This window comes from Zophobas morio, unplaced genomic scaffold (assembly GCF_036711695.1).
Source record: "Zophobas morio isolate AGI-343-1 ecotype UQ-CSIRO unplaced genomic scaffold, CSIRO_AGI_Zmor_V1 ptg000009l, whole genome shotgun sequence".
Classification (NCBI taxonomy): domain Eukaryota; kingdom Metazoa; phylum Arthropoda; class Insecta; order Coleoptera; family Tenebrionidae; genus Zophobas; species Zophobas morio.
This window is the reverse complement of record NW_026972114.1, coordinates 5,119,788-5,135,243: the sequence shown is the minus strand read 5'-3', so window position 1 is coordinate 5,135,243 and position 15,456 is coordinate 5,119,788. Positions and strand designations below refer to the sequence as shown.

Genomic DNA, 15,456 nt, shown 5'->3' with positions numbered 1-15,456 from the left:
GAGTAAAAACAATATAGAAAGTACTAATCACAGTGTAACAGAAAAAAAAGAAGGTTCCACCTTCTTAAAACTAGTTGTTTTGAAAAATGCCAAGATGGGTAGATGTAGTGTAATACTAAAAATAAAGTACTATTGATTTACAAATCGATAAAATAACGAAACAGTTACTCACGTATGCCGCGTGTATTAGCAGACGCGACTGAAAATCATTTATGTATAAGCATTCTTAACTTTAGACAACAAGCGGTAACACTTGTTGAGTCTGTATACGTGAGAGTGAAACAGAGAAACTGCAAACAATGCTGTTGCTTCGACTTCTGCTTATTATATAAAACATTAGAATATTATCTTCATTTTTGATGGTGTAATTCACAATTGGTTGATTATAACTTGTCTATACCACCTTCACGGAATCTAGTCAAAGCAACAAAACAAATGCACGTCTGTAATGTTAAAGTAAATGTAAATAAAGGTGCTACGCCTATATTTCAAACGAGTTTCTACTTTACCAAATTTTGAGTATCAAATTGGGTTGGTGCAATGTAATACTAATAATTACAGTGTTGTATCTCCAAATTTTCGGGAAAATGGACATGACTATTCCTGATTTAATCAATAAAACAAATTGGCTCATTCATTAACTCTTTTGAGCCATCTGTTTAAGCAAATGTAAAAAAATATGAATGGAATGATAAATCACGAGTACAGACTCATCATATTTTGTACATTTTAGATATGACCCCTAGAGTACGAAAAAATAAAATATTAAGTAGTTTGACGAAAATAAATTTCGAAACGGATTAATTTTTCCTGGGAAATAAGACCCAGATAAGAACAAATAAACAAGGAGTACACTTGCTTAAGATAGTGCCGCTATTTAATGACAAATTTTCATTAAAAGTACGAATAAACACATCAAATTTATGTTATCTTGATCCGGTCTTACAACATTCGTTTGCTTTTTAATCTCCATAATGCATTTGTAAGCTTTATCTGCAGACAAAAATTCCCATAAATCTTTTCTAGAACAAAAGTTTGTAATTATTTTGCGAATTTTATTTTTACTTCCTGAGCGCAAGCAAAGAAAGTATTGTAATCGAGTCCATATGCCTATCAATGTCATGACATCTCATAAATGTTTTTTATAAATTTTATAAAATAGCATACTCTTGTATTTGTTTTATTGAATACAAATTCAAAAAGTTATTTCGACAGGACTTCCCTTGCCCACGATTTTTTTTTTAATTGTAATAACTCTATATGTATAAACATTTGTCCTTTGCTGGCCAAAAGTACAATACCTTTTTTGAGGAAGATACATTCACTTCAGAGTGCGAAGTATTCATCTTTTCTAAATGTTTTCTTAGTTTTCTATGTTCTTTTCTCCGTTTTAAATTTTCTTCTAATTTTATCATTTCTTTTTCTAATTTTATAATTTCTTCTTCTTCGGAACTCAAGTCCATGATGACGTTGATTGTGTTTGCTGAAAAAAAATCAAAATTATAACTACCAATTACAAATACATCGCTCGCTGTCAGAACACTGATAATAGTGTATGTGTCAGTTTTCGAGAAAATAAAACTAAAGGCTGGAAACTATTATATTAGCGTATTATTTTTCGAGAGAGGGAAAAAGTGTTCTTTCGGACAATAATTCGCTACTTTGACAGTTAAAATTCGTAAGCCTAGAACGATAGTGTCATCTTTAAAAAAAACTTTTATGAGTCTCCACTATCAAATTCAAATTTAAAATATAAATTATTCTAACACCTACTGCCAAACATTTAATGTAATTTTTAAGCAGTACATGCCCATATAGTTAAAATTAAAAAAAAATTGGTTTTTACCTTGCATTTATTTTACACTAACAAAATTGATGACAGGATTGTAGCCACTACTGTCAACTTTCGACAGCACATATACTTAAAAACTGTTGCAAAATTCAGCTTTTGTCTTTGAGTAGTGGCATTCCTGTCATATGTCTAACTGTAGCTGTACAAAGAAACATTGTTGTTAAATTTAACATATTTACAGAGCATCAAGTAACTGTAAAGAGTTTACTCTAGAGCCTTTTCATTTTGGTTGCAGGCAAACGTATACAAGTTGCATATAAATGTATATCTGAGAAAATTCTTTTATTTGAGCCCCTCTTGTTTTTGCCTATTTGTCTATTTTTGATCATGAGTGCCTTATTTGCATTTTTTCAGCCAATTTATTTTTGACTATTTTCTGCCTATTTTGTTCCAGAATTTTAATTTTCTAGGGGTTCCATTAAAACAAAAAACAAAAAATAAAAACTTATTCAATCGTTCCGGGACTTCGTACGTATTAACCCTGTATAGATCTGAAAGAGAACCAGACGTTAGGTAATAGTATATTATTACATGAGTGAGAAAATGTTTCAAAAGATGAAAATTTATTTACGAAACGAGCTGAAGGCGAGTGAAAAATAACTAATTCTCACGAGTATAACACTATACTTTTCCCTAAAACTCTCCATTTGCAGGTCTAAATCCACAATTGTTATAGCCTATTTTGTTTTTTTAGTCTAAAATTCACTATTTATTTATAAGAAGTACCATTGGAACATTGGAAATTTGGAGATTTACCAGGGGTAGAAATGCAAATTTTAGGTCTGAAGTGTAGAAGCAATGCAAGTTATGATAAATTCGTTAATGATTAATATTATGTACAATAAAAAATACGTGTAGATAGATGGTAAATTCTGACTGTAATTTTCAACTTACCCGTCAGGAAGTTAACTTATTTTTTAAACTTATAATCACAAAAAACTTTTATAAAATATGTTTACAATTGAAGTATTACTTTATAACATAACTGTAAACTTTTAAGTCATCCGTATTACAATAATCAGCAATATATATTTGGGAAAATTCTCTTATTTGAGCTGTACTTGTTTTTGCCTATTTGTCTCTTTTTGATCATGAGTGTCTTTTTTGCATTTTCAATCTACTTATTTTTGACTTTTTTCTGCCTATTTAGTTCCAAAATCTAAATTTTCTAGGGGTTCCATGAAAACAAAAAAAATTAGGCGGCCTTGTGTGTCAAACCGAAAGCGATAAGAAAAGGAAAAATATTGTAATCAAGTCGCCATGTTTAACTATATATCCACGTCAAATGTTCAAAAAAAAAAGTGAGAGAGTGAAAAATGACCAATTCTCACGAGAATAACACTATACAATTTCAATGATAGAAGCAATGCAAGTTACAATAAATTCATGCAAATAAAAAATATGCGTACGTGGTAAATTCTAAAATTCTAACTGTAATTTTCAACTTACGCGTCAGGACGTTCACTTATTTTTGAAATTTATAATCACAAACACTTTTATAAAATCTGTTTACAATGAAAGTATTACATTATTTCTGTAAACTTTTAAATCATCCGTATTACAATAATCATCAATTTTTGTAACGCTGTTCCTTACATACGATATTCTAAAGGTGGGGTTAGCATATCTGATAAGCTGGTGTTATCAAGAGAAAGACCTTCATGATATGGAAACTCCAAAACCTGATAATCGCTAATTTAATGTTTTGTCCATAACTTCTAATGTATGAATATTTTTCCATTTTTCAACACGCAGATTCAGATTTATTAACGCAAGTAGCAATAAAGTAAAATCAAATAAAGCAAACAAGAGATCAAGTAGCAATCACTACTAAAATGCTATTTACTTAATTCTAACCCTATGTGTGAAAGTTCGCTCACATATTGAAAAATTGCTAAGGAGAGAACTTTTCATGGTGGGGTTGAAAGCAAAAACAATCTTCCTAAATTAATTTTTGTTGTTAGTGATAACTATAGTGTATCAACTTGGGCCACTCTTATCACTTAGGGGTATAAAAAATAGTTTACAATACAAATACAAATCGGTCAACCCATTTCGGAGGAGTTTGGTTACAAACACTGTGACGCGAGAATTTTATATAATATATTTTCATTACCATAAAAAATGTTATATTGAGTCGACCTTGAAAGATAGACATATGCTGTCGTGGACTTTTCTTTAGAACTTTTAGCGGGGAACAATTTCATCATACATGATTTTTACGTAACTTTAACCATTTAAGCAGCGTAAACAACGGGAACTGTCAAAGGAGGAATAATTTTCCCGTTTTTCCCAATTTTTCATTGCTACTTCGCTCCTATTGATCGTAGTGTGATGTTATATAACCTATATGTATATAGGATAAATGGACTATCCAACACAAAAAGATTTTTTGAATTCGAACGAATAGTTTCTGAGATTAGCGCGTTCAACCAAACAAACATTTCAGCTTTATAATATAAGTATAGAAGTATAGATATAGATGTTAATGATGAAATTAAAAGAAAGAGGATACAGTTATCGAATTTTGTTCAGTTCTTCAGACTGCTGCTGTCGAAAACCCCTTGCTTAATACATTTTTACGAACATTATTATTGTTTTTTTTTTCTAGTCATAAAAAAATAAAAATCAATCTATTTAAAAATTCTAAAAAATGCAGTTTATTCTAATGTTTAATAACATACAACAATCGATTTCAACATATATATATATATATATATATATATATATATATGTATGTAATCCCGGAACTTTGGCACGGTCGGCACACTATGGCAACACTGTAGTAGACCAAACTCATAAACTAGTCAGTTTCGCACATAAGGAAAATACGGCATAGTTCAGCCCCTCGACGATAGATGGCCAAAAAAATTTAATTATATTTAAAAGGCACTTTGGCATTTATATTTAAAATGTTATAATTAATAAAGTTTGCGGTAAGTTTCAACAAAATTGTAAATCCAAAAAACAAAAGGATTTGTGTTACGTATAAGAATATTCTAAGTACGTCACCCTTAGAATTACTTTTTTAAAAAATAAAACATTTCGACACAATTGTTTGTATCTGGAAATTCAAAGTGGTTTTAGATGTTCCAATAGCCCAAGTCAAGCGGAAATTGAAACCTTTAACAAATAGAAAATACTAGGGAAGTAAAGGCATTATTTGTTGTCTTTATTTCGCATTTTGCTAACAGTGACCGGGACTAAAGTGTGTGCCAAACTACCTGTTGTATGCGTTCGGTACGCATTTAACAGGGAGTTTCGCATGACATTTATTTTCCCCCAAAATTTTAAATCAAAAAGGAAGTGATTTTTAAGAACAAAACACTCTATGTTATTCATAAGAATATTCTAAGCACGCTGATTATACTGTATTTGCTTAAAAAACTAGGAATTTCTATGGGATAGATTGTATCTGGGTGTGCTAATGGTTTTCGATGTTCCAATAGCCCAATTCAAGCGGGAATTGATATTACCTACAAGATATTCCTAATATAAATACAAAATTTGACAACAATCGGTGGCTCGTAGATTATCTGTATCATAATTCATAAAAATCCGGGACCGCAGACAGATGTACAGACAGACGGCCAGACAGACAGAAACGGGACACCTTCGTACTGTAGGTGTCACGGAAGGTAGAGAAAACGTAAAAGTAGAGAAAACCGCTTTTCTTAGATTTACAGTTTTGTGGAAAAATACAAATCATGCGAAACTGCCTGTTAAATACGTACCGTATGCATGCAACAGGCATTTTGGCACAAACTTATTTACCTGACAGTGTCAGCAAAATGCGAAAATTATGACAATTAATGACGTTTTTAGTTTCCAAGTATGCCACTCTTGCTGAAATTTTAAATTTTCGCTTGAATTGGTCCATTACACCATTAAAAACCTCTAATTAGTTTGTCCAATAAATACGTAAATCCCTGGCAATTTAAGCAAAATGCTAAAGTAGTGAAACTTAATTTTGTTTTTACTTCCCTAATCACTTCTGTTTGCTAAAGATGTCAATTTCCGACTGAGTGGGTCTGTTAGGACATCAGCACCCACTTAACATGTCCAGACACAATTCATAAAGTGGAAATATTCTTTTTTTTTTAAACACATTCTGCAGACTACTTACATTTAACTTGCTCAGAATATTCTTATGCGTAATATGAAGCCTTTTGTTGTTAAAAATCCCTTTTTTTGATGATGAAATATTATAGGAAAAAAAACATGCGAAACTGCATGTTAAATACGTACCGTATGCATGCAACAGGCAGTTTAGCACCAAAGATACCTGTCAACGTCATCAAAATACGAAAATTATTCCAATTAATTACACCCTTACTTCCCTAGTATCTCCTGTTTGTTTAAGATGTAAATTACAGTTTGTATTAGGCTATTGAAACATTAATAAACCGATTATTACGTTCAAATACATTACTTACTGCAGAAGTTGCTTGTTTTCGAAAAAATTAATTAAGTACTGCATTATGCGTATGGTACGCAAGCGGCAACAGTTTGACACACACGTTAAAATCTATCAAAATATCATGGTCAGCAAAATGCGAAAATTATGACAATAAATGACGTTTTTAATTTCTAAGTATATCACTTTTGCTGAAATTTTTTGTTTTCGTTTGAATTGGACCATTACACCATTAAAAACCTCTAATTAGTTTGTCCAATAAATACGTAAATCCCTGGCAACTTAAGCAAAATGCGAAAGTAATGAAACTTAATTTTGTTTTTACTTCCCTAATGACTTCTGTTTGCTAAAGATGTCAATTTCCGACTGAGTGGGTTTGTTAGGACATCAGCACCCACTTAACATGTCCAGACACAATTCATAATGTAGAAATATTCTTTTTTTTTAATAACAAAACATATACAGCATAATACTTACAGTTAGCTTGCTCAGAATATTCTTCCGCGTAATATAAAGTCTTTTGTTGTTAAAAATTCCTTTTTTTAACGATGAAATATTTTAGGAAAAAATAAAAATCATGCGAAACTGCCTGTTAAATGCGTACCGTATGCATGCAACAGGCAGTTTGGCACCCAAGATACCTGTCAAGGTCATCAAAATACGAAAATTATTACAATTAATTTTACCCTTACTTCCCTAGTATCTCCTGTTTGTTTAAGATGTAAATTACAGTTTGTATTAGGCTATTGAAACATTAATAAACAGATTATTACGTTCAAATACATTACTTACTGCAGAAGTTGCTTGTTTTCGAAAAAATTAAGTAAGTACTGCATTATGCGTATGGTACGCAAGCGGCAACAGTTTGACACACACGTTAAAATCTATCAAAATATCATGGTCAGCAAAATGCGAAAATTATGACAATAAATGACGTTTTTAATTTCTAAGTATATCACTTTTGCTGAAATTTTTTGTTTTCGTTTCAATTGGACCATTACACCATTAAAAACCTCTAATTAGTTTGTCCAATAAATACGTAAATCCCTGGCAACTTAAGCAAAATGCGAAAGTGGTGAAACTTAATTTTGTTTTTACTTCCCAAACCACTTCTGTTTGCTAAAGATGTCAATTTCCGACTGAGTAGGTCTGTTAGGACATCAGCACCCACTTAACATGTCCAGACACAATTCATAATGTAGAAATATTCTTTTTTTTTAATAACAAAACATAGACTGCATAACACTTACACTTAGCTTGCTCAGAATATTCTCACGCGTAATATAAAGTCTTTTGTTGTTAAAAATCCCTTTTTTTAAAGATGAATTATTTTAGGAAAATATAAAAATCATGCGAAACTGCCTGTTAAATGCGTACCGTATGCATGCAACAGGCAGTTTGGCACCCAAAATACCTGTCAAGGTCATCAAAATACGAAAATAATTACAATTAATTACACCCTTACTTCCCTAGTATCTCCTGTTTGTTTAAGATGTAAACTCCAGTTTGTATTAGGCTTTTGAAACATTAATAAACCGATTATTTCATTCAGATACATTATTTACTGCAGAAGTTGCTTGTTTTCGAAAAAATTAAGTAAGTACTGCATATTGCGTACTGCACGCAAGCAGCAATATTCTAACCATTTTTGACACACACGTTAAAATCTTTCAAAATATCATAGTCAGCAAAATGCGAAAATTATGACAATTAATGACGTTTTTAGATTCCAAGTATGTCACTCTTGCTGAAATTTTAAATTTTCGCTTGAATTGGATAATTACACCATTAAAAACCTCTAATTAGTTTGTCCTATAAATACGTAAATCCCTAGCAACTTAAGCAAAATGCTGAAGTAGTGAAACTTAATTTTGTTTTTACTTCCCTAATCACTTCTGTTTGCTAAAGATGTCAATTTCCGACTGAGTAGGTCTGTTAGGACATCAGCACCCACTTAACATATCCAGACACAATTCATAATGTAGAAATATACTTTATTTTTAATAACAAAACATATACTGCATATTACTTACACTTAGCTTGCTCAGAATATTCTTACGCGTAATACAAACTCTTTTGTTGTTAAAAATCCCTTTTTTTTTTTGAAATATTTTAGGAAAAAATGAAAATCATGCGAAACTGCCTGTTAAATGCGTACCGTATGCATGCAACAGGCAGTTTGGCACCAAAGATACCTGTCAAGGTCATCAAAATACGAAAATTATCACAATTAATTACACCTTTACTTCCCTAGTATCTCCTGTTTGTTTAAGATGTAAATTACAGTTTGTATTAGGCTATTGAAATATTAATAAACCGATTATTACGTTCAAATACATTACTTACTGCAGAAGTTGCTTGTTTTCGAAAAAATTAAGTAAGTACTGCATTATGCGTACATACGCAAGCAGCAACAGTTTGACACAGACGCTAAAATTTATCAAAATGTCACAGTCAGCAAATTTTTTTTTTATTTTATTTTATTTTATTCAAATGAGAAAATTATGACAATTAATGACGTTTTTAATTTCTAAGTATTTCACTTTGGCTGAAATTTTAAGTTTTCGCTTGAATTGGACTTTTACACCATTAAAAACCTCTAATTAGTTTGTCCAATAAATACGTAAATCACTGGCAACTTAAGCAAAATGCGAAAGTAGTGAAACTTAATTTTGTTTTTAATTCCCTAACCACTTCTGTTTGCTAAAGATGTCAATTTCCGACTGAGTGGGTCTGTTAGGACATCAGCACCCACTTAACATGTCCAGACACAATTCATAATGTAGAAATATTCTTTTTTTTTAATTACAAAACATATACACTTAGCTTGCTCAGAATATTCTTCCGCGTAATATAAAGTCTTTTGTTGTTAAAAATTCCTTTTTTAACGATGAAATATTTTAGGAAAAAATAAAAATCATGCGAAACTGCCTGTTAAATGCGTACCCTATGCATGCAACAGGCAGTTTGGCACCCAAAATACCTGTCAAGGTCATCAAAATACGAAAATAATTACAATTAATTACACCCTTACTTCCCTAGTATCTCCTGTTTGTTTAAGATGTAAACTCCAGTTTGTATTAGGCTTTTGAAACATTAATAAACCGATTATTTCATTCAGATACATTATTTACTGCAGAAGTTGCTTGTTTTCGAAAAAATTAAGTAAGTACTGCATATTGCGTACTGCACGCAAGCAGCAATATTCTAACCATTTTTGACACACACGTTAAAATCTTTCAAAATATCATAGTCAGCAAAATGCGAAAATTATGACAATTAATGACGTTTTTAGATTCCAAGTATGTCACTCTTGCTGAAATTTTAAATTTTCGCTTGAATTGGACAATTACACCATTAAAAACCTCTAATTAGTTTGTCCTATAAATACGTAAATCCCTAGCAACTTAAGCAAAATGCTGAAGTAGTGAAACTTAATTTTGTTTTTACTTCCCTAATCACTTCTGTTTGCTAAAGATGTCAATTTCCGACTGAGTAGGTCTGTTAGGACATCAGCACCCACTTAACATATCCAGACACAATTCATAATGTAGAAATATACTTTATTTTTAATAACAAAACATATACTGCATATTACTTACACTTAGCTTGCTCAGAATATTCTTACGCGTAATACAAACTCTTTTGTTGTTAAAAATCCCTTTTTTTTTTTGAAATATTTTAGGAAAAAATGAAAATCATGCGAAACTGCCTGTTAAATGCGTACCGTATGCATGCAACAGGCAGTTTGGCACCAAAGATACCTGTCAAGGTCATCAAAATACGAAAATTATCACAATTAATTACACCTTTACTTCCCTAGTATCTCCTGTTTGTTTAAGATGTAAATTACAGTTTGTATTAGGCTATTGAAATATTAATAAACCGATTATTACGTTCAAATACATTACTTACTGCAGAAGTTGCTTGTTTTCGAAAAAATTAAGTAAGTACTGCATTATGCGTACATACGCAAGCAGCAACAGTTTGACACAGACGCTAAAATTTATCAAAATGTCACAGTCAGCAAATTTTTTTTTTATTTTATTTTATTTTATTCAAATGAGAAAATTATGACAATTAATGACGTTTTTAATTTCTAAGTATTTCACTTTGGCTGAAATTTTAAGTTTTCGCTTGAATTGGACTTTTACACCATTAAAAACCTCTAATTAGTTTGTCCAATAAATACGTAAATCACTGGCAACTTAAGCAAAATGCGAAAGTAGTGAAACTTAATTTTGTTTTTAATTCCCTAACCACTTCTGTTTGCTAAAGATGTCAATTTCCGACTGAGTGGGTCTGTTAGGACATCAGCACCCACTTAACATGTCCAGACACAATTCATAATGTAGAAATATTCTTTTTTTTTAATTACAAAACATATACACTTAGCTTGCTCAGAATATTCTTCCGCGTAATATAAAGTCTTTTGTTGTTAAAAATTCCTTTTTTAACGATGAAATATTTTAGGAAAAAATAAAAATCATGCGAAACTGCCTGTTAAATGCGTACCGTATGCATGCAACAGGCAGTTTGGCACCCAAGATACCTGTCAAGGTCATCAAAATACGAAAATTATTACAATTAATTACACCCTTACTTCCCTAGTATCTCCTGTTTGTTTAAGATGTAAATTGCAGTTTGTATTAGGGTATTGAAACATTAATAAACCGAATTTTACGTTCAAATATATTATTTACTGCAGAACTTGCTTGCTTTCGAAAAAATTAAGTAAGTACTGCATTATGCGTATGGTACGCAAGCGGCAACAGTTTGACACAAACGTTAAAATCTATCAAAATGTCATGGTCAGCAAAATGCGAAAATTATGACAATTAATGACGTTTTTAATTTCTAAGTAAATCACTTTTGCTGAAATTTTAAGTTTTCGCTTGAATTGGACTTTTACACCATTAAAAACCTCTAATTAGTTTGTCCAATAAATCCGTAAATCCCTGGCAACTTAAGCAAAATGAGAAAGTAGTGAAACTCAAGTTTGTTTTTACTTCCCTAACCACTTCTGTTTGCTAAAGATGTCAATTTCCGACTGAGTGGTTCTGTTAGGACATCAGCGTCCATTTAAGATGTCCAGACACAATTCATAATGCAGAAATATTCTTTTTTTTTTAATAAAAAAACATATACTGCAAAATACTTACACTTAGTTTGCTCAGAATATTCTTACGCGTAATATAGAGTCTTTTGTTGTTAAAAATCCCTTTTTTTAACGATGAAATATTTTAGGAAAAAATAAAAATCATGCGAAACTGCCTGTTAAATGCGTACCGTATGCATGCAATAGGCAGTTTGGCACCCAAGATACCTGTCAAGGTCATTAAAATGCGAAAATTATTACAAGTAATTACACCCTTACTTCCCTAGTATCTCCTGTTTGTTTAAGATGTAAACTCCAGTTTGTATTAGGTTATTGAAATATTAATAAATCGATTTTTACGTTCAGATACATTATTTACTGCAGAAGTTGCTTGTTTTCGAAGAAATTAAGTAAGTACTGCATTATGCGTACTGTACGCAAGCAGCAACAATTTGACACACACGCTCAAATTTATCAAAATGTCACAGTCAGCAAAATGAGAAAATTTTGACAATTAATGACGTTTTTAATTTCTAAGTATATCACTTTTGCTGAAATTTTAAGTTTTCGCTTGAATTGGACTTTTACACCATTAAAAACCTCTAATTAGTTTGTCCAAGAAATACGTAAATCCCTGGCAACTTAAGCAAAATGCGAAAGTAGTGAAACTTAATTTTGTTTTTAATTCCCTAACCACTTCTGTTTGCTAAAGATGTCAATTTCCGACTGAGTGGGTCTGTTAGGACATCAGCATCCATTTAACATGTCCAGACACAATTCATAATGCAGAAATTTTCTTTTTTTTTTAATAACAAAACTTATACAGCATAATACTTACACTTAACTTGCTCAGAATATTTTTACGAGTAATATAAAGTCTTTTGTTGTTAAAAATCCCTTTTTTTAGAGATGAAATATTTTAGGGAAAAATAAAAATCATGCGAAACTGCCTGTTAAATGCGTACCGTATGCATGCAACAGGCAGTTTGGCACCAAAGATACCTGTCAAGGTCGGTCATCAAAATAGGAAAATTATTAGAATCAACTACACCCTTACTTCCCTAGTATCTCCTGTTTGTTTAATATGTAAATTGCAGTTTGTATTAGGCTTTTGAAACTGTTAGAATAAGTATTTTTATTTGTGAATTTAAAGTTTGCTTGTTTTTGTTGAGAGACGAATGACGTCAGACGCTGCAAAGCGGATGCAGGTGTCTCGCTCCCTACTCTTTGTTTTATGTCGTTGGAATGTAGTCGAAGTAAGTCTCTGATTGTCGTCGCAAGAAGACGTTTCAATAAAGCTAGACAAGTTTATTCTCCTCAATTAGTTTTGGCCAATTCCAATGTATTCACAGTAGTATTCACAGAAACATTAATAAACCGATTATTACGTTCAGATACAAAATTTACTGCAGAAGTTGCTTGTTTTCGAAAAAATTAAGTATGTGCTGCATAATGCGTACTGTACGCAAGCGGCAACAGTTTGACACACACGTTAAAATTTATCAAAATGTCATAGTCAGCAAAATGAGAAAATTATGACAATTAATGACGTTTTTAATTTCTAAGTATATCATTTTTGCTGAAATTTTTTGTTTTCGTTTGAACTGGACCATTACACCATTAAAAACCTCTAATTAGTTTGTCCAATAAATACGTAATTCCCTGGCAACTTAAGCAAAATGCGAAAGTGGTGAAACTTAATTTTGTTTTTACTTCCCTAATCACTTCTGTTTGCTAAAGATGTTAATTTCCGACTGAGTGGGTCTGTTAGGACATCAGCACCCACTTAACATGTCCAGACACAATTCATAAAGTAGAAATATATTTTTTTTTAATAACAAAACATATACTGCATAATACTTACACTTAACTTGCTCAGAATTTTCTTACGCGTAATATAGGGTCTTTGTTGTCAAAAATCCCTTTTTTTAACCATGAAATATTTTAGGAAAAAATAAAAATCATGCGAAACTGCCTGTTAAATGCGTGCCGTATGCATGCAACAGGCAGTTTGGCACCCAAGATACCTGTCAAGGTCATAAAAATACGAAAATTATTACAATTAATTACACCCTTACTTCCCTAGTATCTCCTGTTTGTTTAAAATGTAAATTACAGTTTGTATTAGGGTATTGAAACATTAATAAACCGATTATTACGTTCAAATACATTATTTACTGCAGAAGTTGCTTGTTTTCGAAAAAATTAAGTAAGTACAGCATAATGCGTACTGTACGCAAGCAGCAACAGTTTGACACACACGTTAAAATCTATCAAAATGTCATAGTCAGTAGGATCCGAAAATTATCACAATTAGGTAATGACGTTTTTTATTTCTAAGTATATCACTTTTGCTGAAATTTTAAGTTTTCGCTTGAATTGGACTTTTACACCATTAAAAACCTCTTATTAGTTTGTCCAATAAATACATAAATTCCTGGCAACTTAAGCAAAATGCAAAAGTAGTGAAACTTAAGTTTGTTTTTACTTCCTTAACCACTTCTGTTTGCTAAAGATGTCAATTTCCGACTGAGTAGGTCTGTTAGGACATCAGCATCCATTTAACATGTCCAGACACAATATCATAATGCAGAAATATTCTTTTTTTTTAATAAAAAAACATATACTGCATAATACTTACACTTAGTTTGCTCAGAATATTCTTACGCGTAATATAAAGTCTTTTATTCAATTTTGACATGTAAACAAACGTTATTTTGCCGTCAGTAGGCCACTAAAGCTTTGGTTTATCCGGTAGCACCATAAAATTTTTAAACCGCTAGCGAAATAAAATTTTTATTTTGCTGTTTTAAAACCATGGTTACCATTTCTGTAATTTCTCCAGTGCCTTGCTGCTCTTTCCATCTAAGGAACTTTTGATACACTTTCTGATCTGGTCTTTTCTGGGAGCAAGTTTTGTCGTTAGAATCTTGCATGATTTTGTAATTTTTCGATCATTTTAGTTTGTTTAAAATAAACAAACACCGTCGCCAGAGTCACATACTAGGTACACACACACACACCTGATATTGTGCACTAAATTCTACGCATATAAAACTTTTATTTGGTCGCTGTCAATTCTGACGTTTCTCGAGTCTGAACTTTGAATCACCAATTTTTTCACAATTTGGGACTTGGAGTTGTCAAAATTGAATAAAATTTTGTATTACACTCGCGTTTAAAATGAATGTGTAACTTGCGGTCTTAAGGTGCTCGCGGCATACGCCGCTCTCGCCTTAAACTGACCGCTCATTAAACATTCACTTTAACCGCTTGTATAATAAATAACTATTGTTGTTAAAAATCCCTTTTTTTAACGATGAAATATTTTAGGAAAAAATAAACATCATGCGAAACTGCCTGTTAAATGCGTACCGTATGCATGCAACAGGCAGTTTGGCACCAAAGATACCTGTCAAGGTCGGTCATCAAAATACGAAAATTATTACAATCAATTACAACCTTACTTCCCTAGTATCTCCTGTTTGTTTAAGATGTAAATTGCAGTTTGTATTAGGCTTTTGAAACATTAATAAACCGATTATTACGTTCAGATACATTATTTACTGCAGAAGAGTTGCTTGTTTTCGAAAAAATTAAGTATGTACTGCATAATGCGTACTGTACGCAAGCGGCAACAGTTTGACAAACACGTTAAAATTTATCAAAATGTCATAGTGTGCAAAATGAGAAAATTATGACAATTAATGACGTTTTTAATTTCTAAGTATATCACTTTTGCTGAAATTTTAAGTTTTCGCTTGAACTGGACCATTACACCATTAAAAATCTCCAATTAGTTTGTCCAATAAATACGTAAATCCCTGGCAACTTAAGCAAAATGCGAAAGTAGTGAAACTTAATTTTGTTTTTACTTCCTTAACCACTTCTGTTTGCTAATGATGTGAATTTCCGACTGAGTAGGTCTGTTAGGACATCAGCACCCACTTAACATGTCCAGACACAATTCATAATGTAGAAATATACTTTTTTTTAAATAACAAAACATATACTGCATAATACTTACACTTAACTTGCTCAGAATTTTCTTACGCGTAATATAGGGTCTTTGTTGTCAAAAATCCCTTT

General features: G+C 31.5%; 1 protein-coding gene across 1 annotated transcript in view; it reads right to left on the bottom strand.

The window, feature by feature from the left end:
- The window catches only part of LOC135125687 (uncharacterized), a 75,499-nt gene extending 61,196 nt beyond the window's left edge, over nucleotides 1–14,303 (bottom strand). Inside the window, exons 1-4 of the mRNA XM_064051337.1 lie at nucleotides 14,193–14,303; nucleotides 3,453–3,534; nucleotides 2,747–2,761; nucleotides 1,302–1,483 (exon numbers count right to left, since the gene is read on the bottom strand). Coding sequence (XP_063907407.1) covers nucleotides 1,302–1,483; nucleotides 2,747–2,761; nucleotides 3,453–3,534; nucleotides 14,193–14,303 — 390 coding nt within the window. The remainder of the gene's footprint in view (nucleotides 1–1,301; nucleotides 1,484–2,746; nucleotides 2,762–3,452; nucleotides 3,535–14,192) is intronic.
- Nucleotides 14,304–15,456: the final 1,153 nt, after the last annotated feature.